Source organism: Thamnophis elegans, chromosome 4 (assembly GCF_009769535.1).
Source record: "Thamnophis elegans isolate rThaEle1 chromosome 4, rThaEle1.pri, whole genome shotgun sequence".
Taxonomy (NCBI): Eukaryota; Metazoa; Chordata; class Lepidosauria; order Squamata; family Colubridae; genus Thamnophis; species Thamnophis elegans.
This window is the reverse complement of record NC_045544.1, coordinates 42577482-42590097: the sequence shown is the minus strand read 5'-3', so window position 1 is coordinate 42590097 and position 12616 is coordinate 42577482. Positions and strand designations below refer to the sequence as shown.

Sequence of the window (12616 nt, the reverse complement as noted above, 5' to 3'; positions counted from 1 at the left end):
CCCCATGTCAGTAATAAAATGCATAGGGTGAGATTAGTCATATCATAAATCATGACTTCTCTCAATCAATGTTACAGCATTATACTGTATTTCTATGTACTGATAAATATTGGTAGGTTTAGAGTCCTTGATGTACTATTTACAGTACAATAGACTTGCCTTCTTCTGACTCAGTCAGATTTCCTCATTCTTCACCAAATAGGATGGACCTTAGAAAAAAAAAATCCTTATGTATTATATAACCTACCAGTTTTTCTCCAAAAATAAGACCTGGTCTTATATTAATTTTTGCTTCAAAAGACCCATTAGGGCTTATTTTTGGGAAAATACGGTACTAAAAGCATACATCGGGCTGACAATCTTAACTGGGGCTTATTTTGGGGTAGGGATTATATTATGATCATCTTGAAAAATCATGCTAGGGCTTATTTTCTAATTGGGTTTTATTTATGGAGAAATACGGTATTTTTCCCTATTACTTTCAACTATTCGTATACAGGTACGTATCTTCCTCTAAAAAAGAAGCAATACAAACCGGGCATGTAAGTAATCTTCGTTAAAAATTAATCTGTATAATTTGCAGTTAAAAATTAAGACACTAAAGAAGTTGGATCAGTGTCATTTTCCAAGATGCTGTCAACTAAGCTGTCCTTGTTCAAGCAGTTCCTTGTATATTTTCATCCGAATTGATGGTCTGGATAAAAGTTCTCTTATCTCATTCACTTTGGCCAACAGGGGCAACAATTCTCTATGCAAAGCTTCCTTTACTAGAGCTGTTTCAGGGCTCTTCCCTAAAGGGAAAAAGAATAATATCACATATTTGTATACAATTAATAGTGATTAAAATGTTATGGAACAAATTGCCAAAAATACACCATTGTGCGGAAAGTACATAATTTTGCTTGAATGCATTTTTTTTACTGTGAAGGGTAATCAGAGACAAATACAATTTATGTGTGAAAATTGTACTTAAAAATGAAGCATGATATGAGATTCAATATCCAGTTACATTCTATTGGGTAACAGTAACTGTGGTTCACATTAAGATTTCAGTAGTGACTGCTCTTCGATACAATAATTGCCTTCTTCTCCAACAAAACACTTTATTTAGTTCTGCTGAACAAAATTCAAGATACTGTTTCTTTGGCCATTCGGTTTGCTTCCAGGCGGCACAGAAAGAAAGCAATGGAGAAATAACTCTGTAGTCAAGAATACAAGAAAGATGGCACTTTGGGGGATCACATCTCTCTGTCCTTCTTGTCCTTTCCTCTCTCAGTCTTATCTTCTTTCCCAGAGTTCAGAAGTTTTTTTAATAATCATTTTCAGTAGCATTGGCATCTGTCTCTTGTAAAGCTCTGTGTTCTCAGTTCAGAAACGATACCTGATAGCAAACCATAACCATCATGCCAGCGAGAACAACTCTGAGGAGTAGGGAGCAGAGACATGGATGTTGGTGCTACAGCCCTGCCTTTTTGTCCTCCAAAACAGTCATTTTCTACTAATGTCATTCTCGCTTTCTTTGCTATTTCCAATAGCCACCTCCTCAGTTTTCACTGGGGTCCCACAATCATTTTGAATGTTTTTGTTTTGAGTTTCTTCTAGATACTGCTGTACCGCCTTGAGGACCGCAGTCTCCACCAGTTTTTTGCTGAGGCTCAGCAATTCTGCATCATCTGGCTCTGCCCCCTTTATGTCACCTGTACACCACAACAGACAAAAATCAGTAAACCTAAGCAGGGAAAACTGCATGCAAATACACACTTCTGTGGAAAAGCTCCTCAGTACATGGGATATACATTCATCAGGGTGCTCTTGTTTTCTTTGGTTTCAAAACCCCTGAAAACCCTTCAGGATGAAACAAAAAAGGAGTCCCTGGTGTTCTCTGAGCTTGGTTTTTTCTTGCAGACGTTTTATTAGCCAAACTGGGTAACATCATTGGTCTCTCAGTTCAACTCAATTCAACCCTGAGCATACTGTATTTTTCGGAGTATAAGACACACTTTTTAGATTTAGATTTTCGATTTTATTTGTGATTTATAGGCCGCCCTTTTCCCTGAGGGGACTCAGGGCGGCTTACAATTCATGGGAGGGGGAGTGCAAGACAAAAACGTAAGACAATACGTGAATAAGAAAAAAAATAAAGCAATAAAACCCAACTTTCATTCAACATTCGGGTGGGGGCGAATTAGAATCTTATCCCCAGGCCTGACGGGATAGCCAGATCTTAAGGGCTGTGCGGAAGGTCTGGATGGTGGTGAGGGTGCGAATCTCCACGGGGAGATCGTTCCAAAGGGTCGGAGCTGCTACTGAGAAGGCTCTCCTCCGCGTAGTCGCCAGTCGGCACTGACTGGCTGATGGAACTCGGAGGAGGCCTAATCTGTGCGATCTAATAGGTCGAAGGGAGGTAATCGGCAGGAGGCGGTCTCTCAAGTACTCAGATCCACTACCATGGAGGGCTTTATGGATGGTAAGTAGCACCTTGAAGCGCACACGGAGATCAACAGGTAGCCAGTGCAGCTCGCGGAGGATAGGTGTTATGTGGGTGAACCGAGGTGCACCCACGATCACTCGCGCGGCCGCATTCTGGACTAGCTGAAGTCGCCGGATGCTCTTCAAGGGCAGCCCCATGTAGAGCACATTGCAGTATTCCAGCCTAGAGATCACAAGGGCTCGAGTGACTGTTGTGAGGGCCTCCCGGTTCAGGTAGGGTCGCAACTGGCGCAGCAGGCGAACCTGGGCAAATGCCCCCCTGGTCATAGCCGATAAATGATGGTCAAAAGTCAGCTGTGGATCCAGGAGGACTCCCAAGTTGCGAACCCTATCTGAGGGGTGTAAAATTTGACCCCCCAGCCTGAGCGATGGAACACTGGCCAAATTATTGGGAAGGAAACACAACAGCCACTCGGTCTTGTCCGGGTTGAGTACCAGTTTGTTAGCTCTCATCCAGTTCTTAACGGCCTCAAGACCCTGGTTCATCACGTCCACCGCTTCATTGAGTTGGCACGGGGCGGACAAGTACAACTGAGTGTCGTCCGCGTATTGGTGGTATTTTATCCCGTGCCTCCGAATGATCTCGCCCAGCGGTTTCATGTAGATGTTAAATAGTAGGGGGGATAAGACCGAACCCTGCGGCACCCCATATGTTAGGGGCCTCGGGGACGATCTCTGCCCCCCAACCAACACCGACTGCAACCTATCCGAGAGGTAGGAGGAGAACCACTGCAAAACAGTGCCTCCCACCCCCACCTCCCGCAGTCGTCGCAGAAGGATACCATGGTCGATGGTATCGAAAGCCGCCGAGAGGTCAAGGAGAACCAGGATGGACGCATGGCCTCCATCCCTGGCTCTCCAGAGATCATCAGTCAATGCGACCAAAGCGGTTTCTGTGCTGTAACCAGGTCTGAAGCCGGACTGGAAGGGGTCAAGGTAGCACCCTCAAAAAAGAGGGTGAAAATCTGGGTGTGTCTTATACACTAAATACAGCAGTTTTTGCCTCCTGAAACCCCGCCCCCTTCACCAAAATGGCCGTGCATAGCCTTTAGGAGGCACTACCACCCCCCATGAGCATTCTACAAGCCTCCTAAAGGCTATTCATGTCCCTTTTAAACAAAACAGGGAAGTTTTTGCAAAAAATGGGCCGTTTTGGGAGGTCTGCAGAGTGCAAAAATCTTTTTTTTAATTTGCCTCTTCAAAATCTTGGTACATCTTATACTCCGGTGCATCTTATACTCCGAAAAATATGATATTCTCTTGCGTTGAAAAAAAGAGAACCTGTAATATGGGCAGTAAAGAAGATGACCTTGCCAGAGACACTGTGGGCCAGATCTGTTCCTAAAACAACAAGGGCAAAAACACAGCTTAAGTCTAAACCAAGAAGATGTGCCTAAGACAGATTTACATGACTATGGTAGGAGTAAAAATGGTCAAATTTGCAAGATTCTGCTACTGTAACCAATAATAATATCAAATGTTGTAGTTTGAGCCTTCTTGTAGGGTTGTTTTTTTGGTTTGGTTTACATAGTGAGGCTGAACTTAATTCTTCCTCAGTTCTTAAACCAATTTCATTGTATTTAAGTACAATGACAATAAAGATTATACTTATACTTATACTTATAGCAATCTGCCTCATTTCCTTGTTTCCATCCATGGATTCTGGCTATTCCATTTATCTTTTTTGCCCAAAGAAAATTCCTAAACCAACAATTACCCAAAGTCTCAGCTTATACTTTGAAAATCATCTTATTTCAGGAATTTGAAATATAAATCTTGGTGCAATTCGGAAACTAATTTGTTTTATAATCTTGTTGACATTATGAAATTAGGACTGAGATGAGAAAGCCTTACGAGGAACTACTGGAAGACTAAGAAGTAATAACAAAACATATAATAAATATCTTTAAACAGAAACACAAGTCACATAGAGCTTATCCTCCAGAAGAATCACTTATTTTTTTAGTTATGAAATGTTTTTCCAAATCGATACACTATTGAAATGGCAAGTCAATGTTATTCAAAGATTCCTAGATTGAAATCCTGTTTATTTCATATTTACGTCAAGTCATACTTGCAACAGTCTTGGACTAATTCCATAACTCAGTGATCATATAAGGGAGAAATTGGAGCAAGGCAAGTATTTTCCTTGAAATCTGCAACTATTATGAGATGTTGGGTTTTCCTGGGAGTGAGAAATCTTGCTTCACCACCTACAGCTCTTGGGTTCAAGCTACCCATTATTCTCTACCCGTAAGGTCCTGAAGCTAAACTCTTCCTTTTCTTCTCCCTTTTCTCTTTGCCCAGCCAACTTACAATCATGGTCTTAGTTTTGGGAATGACATCTGAAAAAGTAATGATTTGCTATTCTGTCACCTTCATAACACACAAAGCTTTAAATGTAAATAACATGCTAGGTATCATCAACATGCTAGAAAGCCATAGAAAGATTGCCGTGCCTTGTTTGAATATAGCTTCCCATCACTGCTATTAGTCAAATTCTTTTGCAAAGTGCAAATGAATCTATTTAAAGGGATGTATGAAAAACATGATGCTGGCAACTGATTTTGTGGAGTAGAGTTGAGGATATTTGTTAAATGGTGGTAGCTGTCAGGGCAGAACATGGACTGGGTGACATATTCTTATTGTTAGCTGAAACAGAAGTGCTAAGTCCTGGTGAACTCATACTATTCTTGGCTTTTCAAGGTTAGCACAATTATATAGTAGGTCAATCTGAAACTGCTTTGTCTGGAACTAGGAAATGGAAATGCTGTCAGCGTGGAAGTGCTTTCTTTTTTAATGAAAATGTGCCCTGTTTCTCTATTTTTAAACATTTAAAAGCAGGTGAATATTTCAGAGTTAATTAATTTTCATGAAGGATTTAAAAGACTCTAGATTTGAATAACCTAAAGTATGGGTATGAAAACTGTGGCTCAAGAATAACCTAAAGTTCGGATAAGAAAACTATGATTCAAGCCAAAAAACTATGGCTAAAGTAGGGATATGAAAACCACAGCTCACTGTGTTTGGCCTACCAGTATTCTTTAGTTATTCCTAAAGCTTTCCAGAATAATGGAGCATAACTATGGATCCTTATTTTCCTCCTTGAATGCGCATATGGGCTTTTAAGGGGACACAGTGGTTTAAGGCATCCATTCACTTCTTAAAATTCCTGAACTAAATTAATCCTATGTGAGCAGAGAAGGATGGCATAGATATAAACTATCCAGAGTCATTATTGGAATGGGCAACTATAGAAATCAAACAAGTAAAATAAAAGAAGAACCAGTGTTTCGGTCCCTGCTCAATATTTTTCAGAGTTGGTTTTAGACGCAAGTGACATTTTCAGTCCATTACTAATGAGTTGCTTAGGAGCAAAAAAGCTGTTTTACTTTAAAAATGAAAGCTTAACAATAGTACTAGTTTCATAGCAAAATATAGAATGACTGCATTCAATAGAGTTGTATATTTATAAATTGCACTTTGGTAGGAAAGCTTATGATTAAGTAGCTATGTTACATTCTATTCCTCTTCCACTGCATTTTAATCTAATGAGATGAGAAACAGTGGAAAGCCTTGGGACTTGTAATAATAGCTAGGAAACTTTCACAGAGTAATTTTTATGACATTGCTTGTATGCATGGCCTTGAATGCTGTATAAATCATAAACAGACAAAATAATTCAAAGACTTCAGTTGAAACAAGTTATTTTTCACTTTGAAGGAACCGTGTACCGCTTCTGTTTTATCCAGTCCTATTTAGTACTTCCAATGAAGCTACAATCTTTTATCTATTGTCATCCTCTGGGATACTATGTCACCTTTAACTGTTTTAAAAAAAAATCCTTTCCAGCATTAATGGACACCGCTGTACAAAACACATGTCAAGTGGCTTTCTCCCCTTCTGGAGTCTCTGTAACAAATGTTCCATCTAATTGGGCAGTTTGTTTTCTAAGGTGACCAAACAGATGCCTATGGGAATCCCATAATTATGGCCTAATAAAAGAAGTTTCACCACATTTTTCTTTTCCTCTCCCTAGATTCTGAAATTAAACCTAAGTTATTGTTATTCTGTCAGCTCTTACATATCTTAAAGATATATTATCTGTGATTTGTTTGTTTCTGTAAAGCAATAAGGAAACATTGCAACATATTTTGTCAAAACATAACAGTATATTCACCACTGTTGCATTCTGTATATAATAACACAATATATTTTATTACCGCACTCATCAACCCAGTGGGATTTAAATTATTCATGGTAACTTAAATTGCACTAACTTCAATGGTTCTACTCTGATTAAGTTTTGATAATTGCTCGTTGTTCTGCCTCTTATCCTTTGGGATAAAAATCATAATCTTTTATGGGGCATCCATTCAGATACATAAAGAGTATTAACATTTCCCCTAAACATTGTCAAGGCTTTTTTTAGTCTGTCATAGGACCTAGATCCTATTTGTTCTTTTCTGAATCTATACCAATATGTCTAATCTTCTCAAAGTCTGTTGGTCTGACAGGTTATGGGACTGCTAGCGTTTCTTCTCTCTTTTCTAATATTTATAAGGAAAGAATTAAAGTAACTTCCCTATGATAACACTTCATTCTGCAACTGGGGAAAGGAAAGAATAGAATAACAGAGTTGGAAAGGACCTTGGAGGTCTTCTAGCAAACCCCTGCTTAGGCAGGAATCCCTATACCATTTCAGACAAATGGTTATCCAATCTTTTCTTTAAAACTTCCAGTGTTGGAGCATTTACAACTTCTGGAGGCAAGTTGTTTCACTGATTAATTGTTCTGTCAGAAAAAAGGTAGATATGCTTGCAAGGGCAATAAACTGTATTATTTTATCTGCTCTTCTCTTGATTAAAGTAAAGAAACAACGAAAGAGAAACTAGCAGATTCCATAGCACCAGGTTGACAAATGTTGTTTTCATGCTACTGTACTTTACCTTTAAGTAGCATATAACATTATATAGTCCTGTTGTTATTTTTCCCTCATCCTCTTTTAACCTGTGTTATACAAATTTGAGGCTTTTTTAAAAAAAGCACATGTAACAAGGTTAGAATACTAATTTCTTTTGTGACATAAGCATACTAGAATCATAATAAGCTCATTCAATTCCTCCCTCCCACCAGTATACCAGCTGAATTAAAGAGGACAGGATCACCCAATTCCAAACTGTGCTATGCTGTATCTGCCCCTGAAAAATAACTTCCATCAGAAGTGATAAATTGCAACTATAATTGTAAAGTTCATGTTCAAATCAGCCAGGATTTTAAACATGCAGAACTCTTCTTTCACACACATCTCTTCTCATATACATGCGTATGGTGATAGGCGTGAATTGAGGTGATAGGCCTGAATTGAGGATAAACATGATGGAGAATCAGCTTTTGTAAATAGACGATTCTGTATAAAGATAGTCTCATGTCAAATTCAATCAGTTGACAGCATTGTTCAATTTTCTTGGCAAAATTACAGAAGTTATTTACTGTTTTTTTCTTCTAGGATGTCCTTTAATTTCTCAAACTAGCCTTCAGCCTTGGAATTCCCATACAAGTACAAGCCAGAGCCAGTCCTGTTTAATCATCCAGGATATATGTGATGGCCATGGATCTACAGGCGTTCCTTTGTCTATTTCTATTCATATTTCATCATCCTATTAGCCTGTTAACACTGGGGATATTTGTTCTTGCAAAGTGATCTTAAACTAGACACAATGGAAATATATTTGGTTGCCTAACCTCTTGGCTTCTGGAGTGATTTGACATTTTGAGCCATAAATGGCTTATCTATGCCATCAATAGTTTCACCTACACACTCTTTATTTTGCTTCTTCCATTATTTTACTCCTTCTAAAAGGCCTATTTTATCAAGTTATCAGTCTTGTGCTTTTGACTGATATATGTACACACTGATTGCCCCAATACTGTATTGATCTAGTCTACAAACCAATGTTATTGGAATGTGTCATTTCAAACTCTGGATTAAAGCTTTTGCAACTAATAATCTTTCAGTTTTTGATTACTTTCTTATACGTAAGATGTATTCTTTCGCATGGGGGTGGTGGGGAACCATGTTGACCTGCAACCTTAACCAAAGCATAGATACAGACCAAAAATAGAGGATGAAAGTTATTGTATCATTTTTTACTTCATAATTCAACTTTTCATTTGCATGCACAAAGTTAATGACCCCAATTAAGAAAAATCTTACTAACATTTCAATCCATTAAAAGTTTAAGTATGTGAAATTTAATTTTGTAATTAATATATTCATTATTGTTTATTCTGCATAAAAAAGAATGACTACCAAGGAAGAAGTGCTTGAAAAGAATCTCAAAGTCCTTGATTGCTTTATAATTGCAATTAATGTTAAAAGCAGGAATTATTTAATGCAAAATTATATATCCCAGTATAATCAAACTCATTGCCCTATTAGATACAAATACAAAAATGATGTAAATTAGAAAGAGATCTGCAAGCATATTTTGAAGAATAAATGTATTATAATCATATCATGCAATCTACATGATAGCTTCCCTTTTGTATGTGGCAGATTAAACTTTATAACAAACTTCATCTGTATTACATTATGATGTCACAAACCAGTACTCATAAAAATTCAATTAAACTCAGAATTCATAGAAACCACTAATATTTTTCTTAAAAAGTTTCTGGACTTAAAAAAAACACCCAGCTATTTGGAGAAAGAATATACTAAAAAAAGTTTTGCAGTCAAAGGGATTAACGAAGTGCAGGTACTTGGAAGCTTGGCAATAATTATCGATTAAAAAAAAACAATTTCCATAAAATAAAGAAGAAAGATTAATATTTGAAAATGTACCATAGAGAAGTGGACCAGATATCTGCATTTACCTAATTATCATCTATATTTTTATATATCTTTCTCTGGCCTTCACTTAATCTAAATTCTGATTTATTAGCTTTTTATTTAACTTATTCCATGACTTTCTTTCATAATAACAGTATTTTTGGGGGGACCCTTTGTTTCATCCTACCTCTCTTACTTCATTCCAAGATTCTGCCAGTTATTTCAGCAACATTTCTGCTCACTTCCTCTTACTTTAAACCTGGCTCTTATCCTGCACTTCCTATTACATTTCTTGGAACTACATTGGATCTCCATCCAAGATTCTTAGAATCTATTTTTGTATTCTATTGTATTTTACTTCATTTATAATAATTGGAATGAGGTGTTGGGTTAATTAAAAGTTACTTAGAATCAGGAATTAAGCAGTACAGTGACAAAATCAAGGGTCTGCCACAGCTTAAGTACCTTAGTAATATTACTGGTCAGCTAATATAATATTCTTATAACTGTTTATTTGAAAATTCCACTGAGTGGAGAAGGGTATGTGTATACAATTGCAGAGTTTATCATTAAAGCTAACCACAGCAAAAACAGAAATGGAATGTAAAATAAAACAAAAATGCAACATTAAAAACAGTTCCCCTAAATATCCCCTATTAAAATTAAATTAAATTTAGGATATGGCAGGTATCTCAATTAATTTTCTGATAGGAAGTCTGACAGCCCACAATGTTTGAATATTGCCATACAAACTATTCTAAAAAACACAATTAAAAATGACCATTCCAATGAAATGATTATTGTAAATTAAGTTAATAAAATTTATCTATTGCAATGCCTTTTCTGTAATCTGAATAAAATAAAAACATGCCTGGCAACTGTTCAGAAAAGAAGACACTCTTTGAAGGAGTGAAATGCATTGCAACAAAAATATTAGAGAATCCTTTCCCTATTTTTAAGTACAACAGCAACAAATCATCTGCCTTTTGGATCCTCCATGTCCTTTACATTTTGCTAGTAAGCACTGCCTTCAATTGAAATTAGATTTAGCGTGGCAACACTAACCTATCGGATAGGGTACATCTGATAAGTTCAACAAATGCACATCCCAATGTTAGATCATATTTCATTATATGCACTGAAAGAATAACCAGCCATAATTCAGAGTTACAGACACAAAATGTGTTTCCTAGCCTAGTATGTATATAAACATATAGATACATATTCAATTTCTACTTACCTGTATTCCTTTAAACCGTAATATATAAATTAAAGTGTAGGTGAGAATGACCCATGCTCCAAATGCATATAGCTGGATATTTTTTTCTTAGCAGTAAACTACATTCTGAAATAGCTGCACCCAGTACTGGCATTGCACAAAACAATCAGACTTACTGATTTTTTTCTCCTCTCTCCCAAAAGGATAACAGCACAGCTGGCCCATGATATCTACTGTTTGGTTTTCTTCCTCGTCCTTTCAGTATGCACCACCCCAAACTGTAAACTGGATGTTGCTCTCGACTCTGAAAGCAAACTGTTCATTCTACTCAGAGGAACAGAGAAAGGCGCACACACGCATGCACACACACACACACACACTGAGGGGAGGGAAAGAGAAAGCAGCCAGCTCTCTGCTGTAAAGAATGAGAAAGGCTCCACCTCTTTGTCCTCGGCACTGATAGGTGTAGAGAAGGAAAAGTATTCCTACCATCTGGAGGGGTTTACAGTGACACTATTTTACGCATACACACATGGGTGCTTCACACATTTCACAATTTCTTTGCACAGGAATTTAGAATGTTAAAATACAGTACCTTGTCACCATCAAGAACTGGTTATATTAATAGCCAGTTTTAAATCTTACAGTTGGGACCATGTTAGAGGCAGAGTTTTCCTTCTCAATTTTTTTCTCTCTTGTCCTTCTATGCCCCAAAAGCTGTAATACTTGCAGAAATATAAGAGATACAATATTTCCCATCACCTCATCTCAATTTTAAAACAACCCATGTAATTTTATAATTCTACCTCACTTAAAACCTATGAAGATGCAGGGATGCAATCAGACACAGGCAAAATCTTTACTTAAAGTAAGTAAGTAAGTAAGTAAGTAAGTAAGTATGTATGTATGTATACACACACACACACACACACACACACACACACACACACAGTACTCGTTCTTAATTGGTTCTGGGAGGAGGGATGAGTATTAAAAAGGATGAGTACCAAACAAACCATATGACTTACTACGTCTCTTTGTTTCGGCCAGGAAGGACCTCCTATCTGTCCTTTTTCCTATGTCAATGACCTTCCCAGCATGGTCAACTTCCTGTCCACCCCTGTGCGCCCCTCACTTCCTTTTGCAGCCATCTTCCCAGCATGGCCATCTTCCTGTCCTTCCCTGCGACTGTCCCCCCCTCTTCCTTTTTCAGTGCATTGAGTACTAAACAAACAATGAGTACTGGAACAACATTAGTATGTCCAAATGCATTAAGTACCAAATTCAACAAGCTTTGAAGCAGTGGGGTACACCAAGGTACCACTTTATTAAAACTTTTTCTAGACTTCAACTAATACTACATTCTTGATAATGCTTGGTTCTGCTTATGTGATTATCATAGAGAGAGAAAACATTAAAAGTGAGAAAATGCCCAATAGGAGATGAGATATACCCTTAAGTAGTACTCTAAAGACAGAAGCAGCCACCAACACTGAAGTAATGAGGGCAAAAGTTGAAAATCCAGCATTGTTTGACCTTGTCCTGGAAGAACAACATCTTATACATCAGTCATTCTGAAAATTCTTTTGATAATTTTATGTAAGGAAGTGGCTGCCTGGCCTCAACATATGGGATTCTACAGTCTGTATCACAACCATAGCTTAGTTTAGCTTTCACCACATGCAGTGCTCATTGAGTCTAATTTAACTTTGCAGCCCCAAATTCCAGCAAAAGCAATAATTTCCCACCACTATCAGAAAAGTAATTAATATTTCACTGCAACGTCTAGTGTTCCCCTTATGGATTACCTTAAACAATTGTAAGGTAATTGCTAAAGTCACATTATCCCTAAACAGGGAAAATGTGATGATACAACTGATACTTGGTTCTCTTAATCTTTAATAGTGAAAGAAATTGAAAGAAAAAAAAATCTATGATTACAGGATAACAAGTTATATACTAAGCCTCTATCCTACTCTTTCTATGTCTTTACCAATTACAATTCACTTGCTGGAAGAATTTCTTCTTTGCAGTATCATTCATAAACAAAAACAGAGGAGTATTATTTTTAA

General features: G+C 37.4%; 1 protein-coding gene across 5 annotated transcripts in view; it reads right to left on the bottom strand.

Moving 5' to 3' along the window:
- Positions 1–358: 358 nt before the first annotated feature.
- The window catches only part of AKAP7 (A-kinase anchoring protein 7), a 70271-nt gene continuing 58013 nt past the window's right edge, over positions 359–12616 (bottom strand). For 3 of the 5 annotated variants that reach the window (XM_032215616.1, XM_032215614.1, XM_032215617.1), the window contains exon 8: positions 1024–1697. In XM_032215616.1, coding sequence (XP_032071507.1) covers positions 1489–1697 — 209 coding nt within the window. In that variant the 3' untranslated portion in view covers positions 1024–1488. Of the gene's footprint in view, positions 792–1023; positions 1698–10720; positions 11015–12616 lie in introns of those variants that run through there. The other 2 variants (XM_032215618.1, XM_032215615.1) reach the window with 2 other exon arrangements.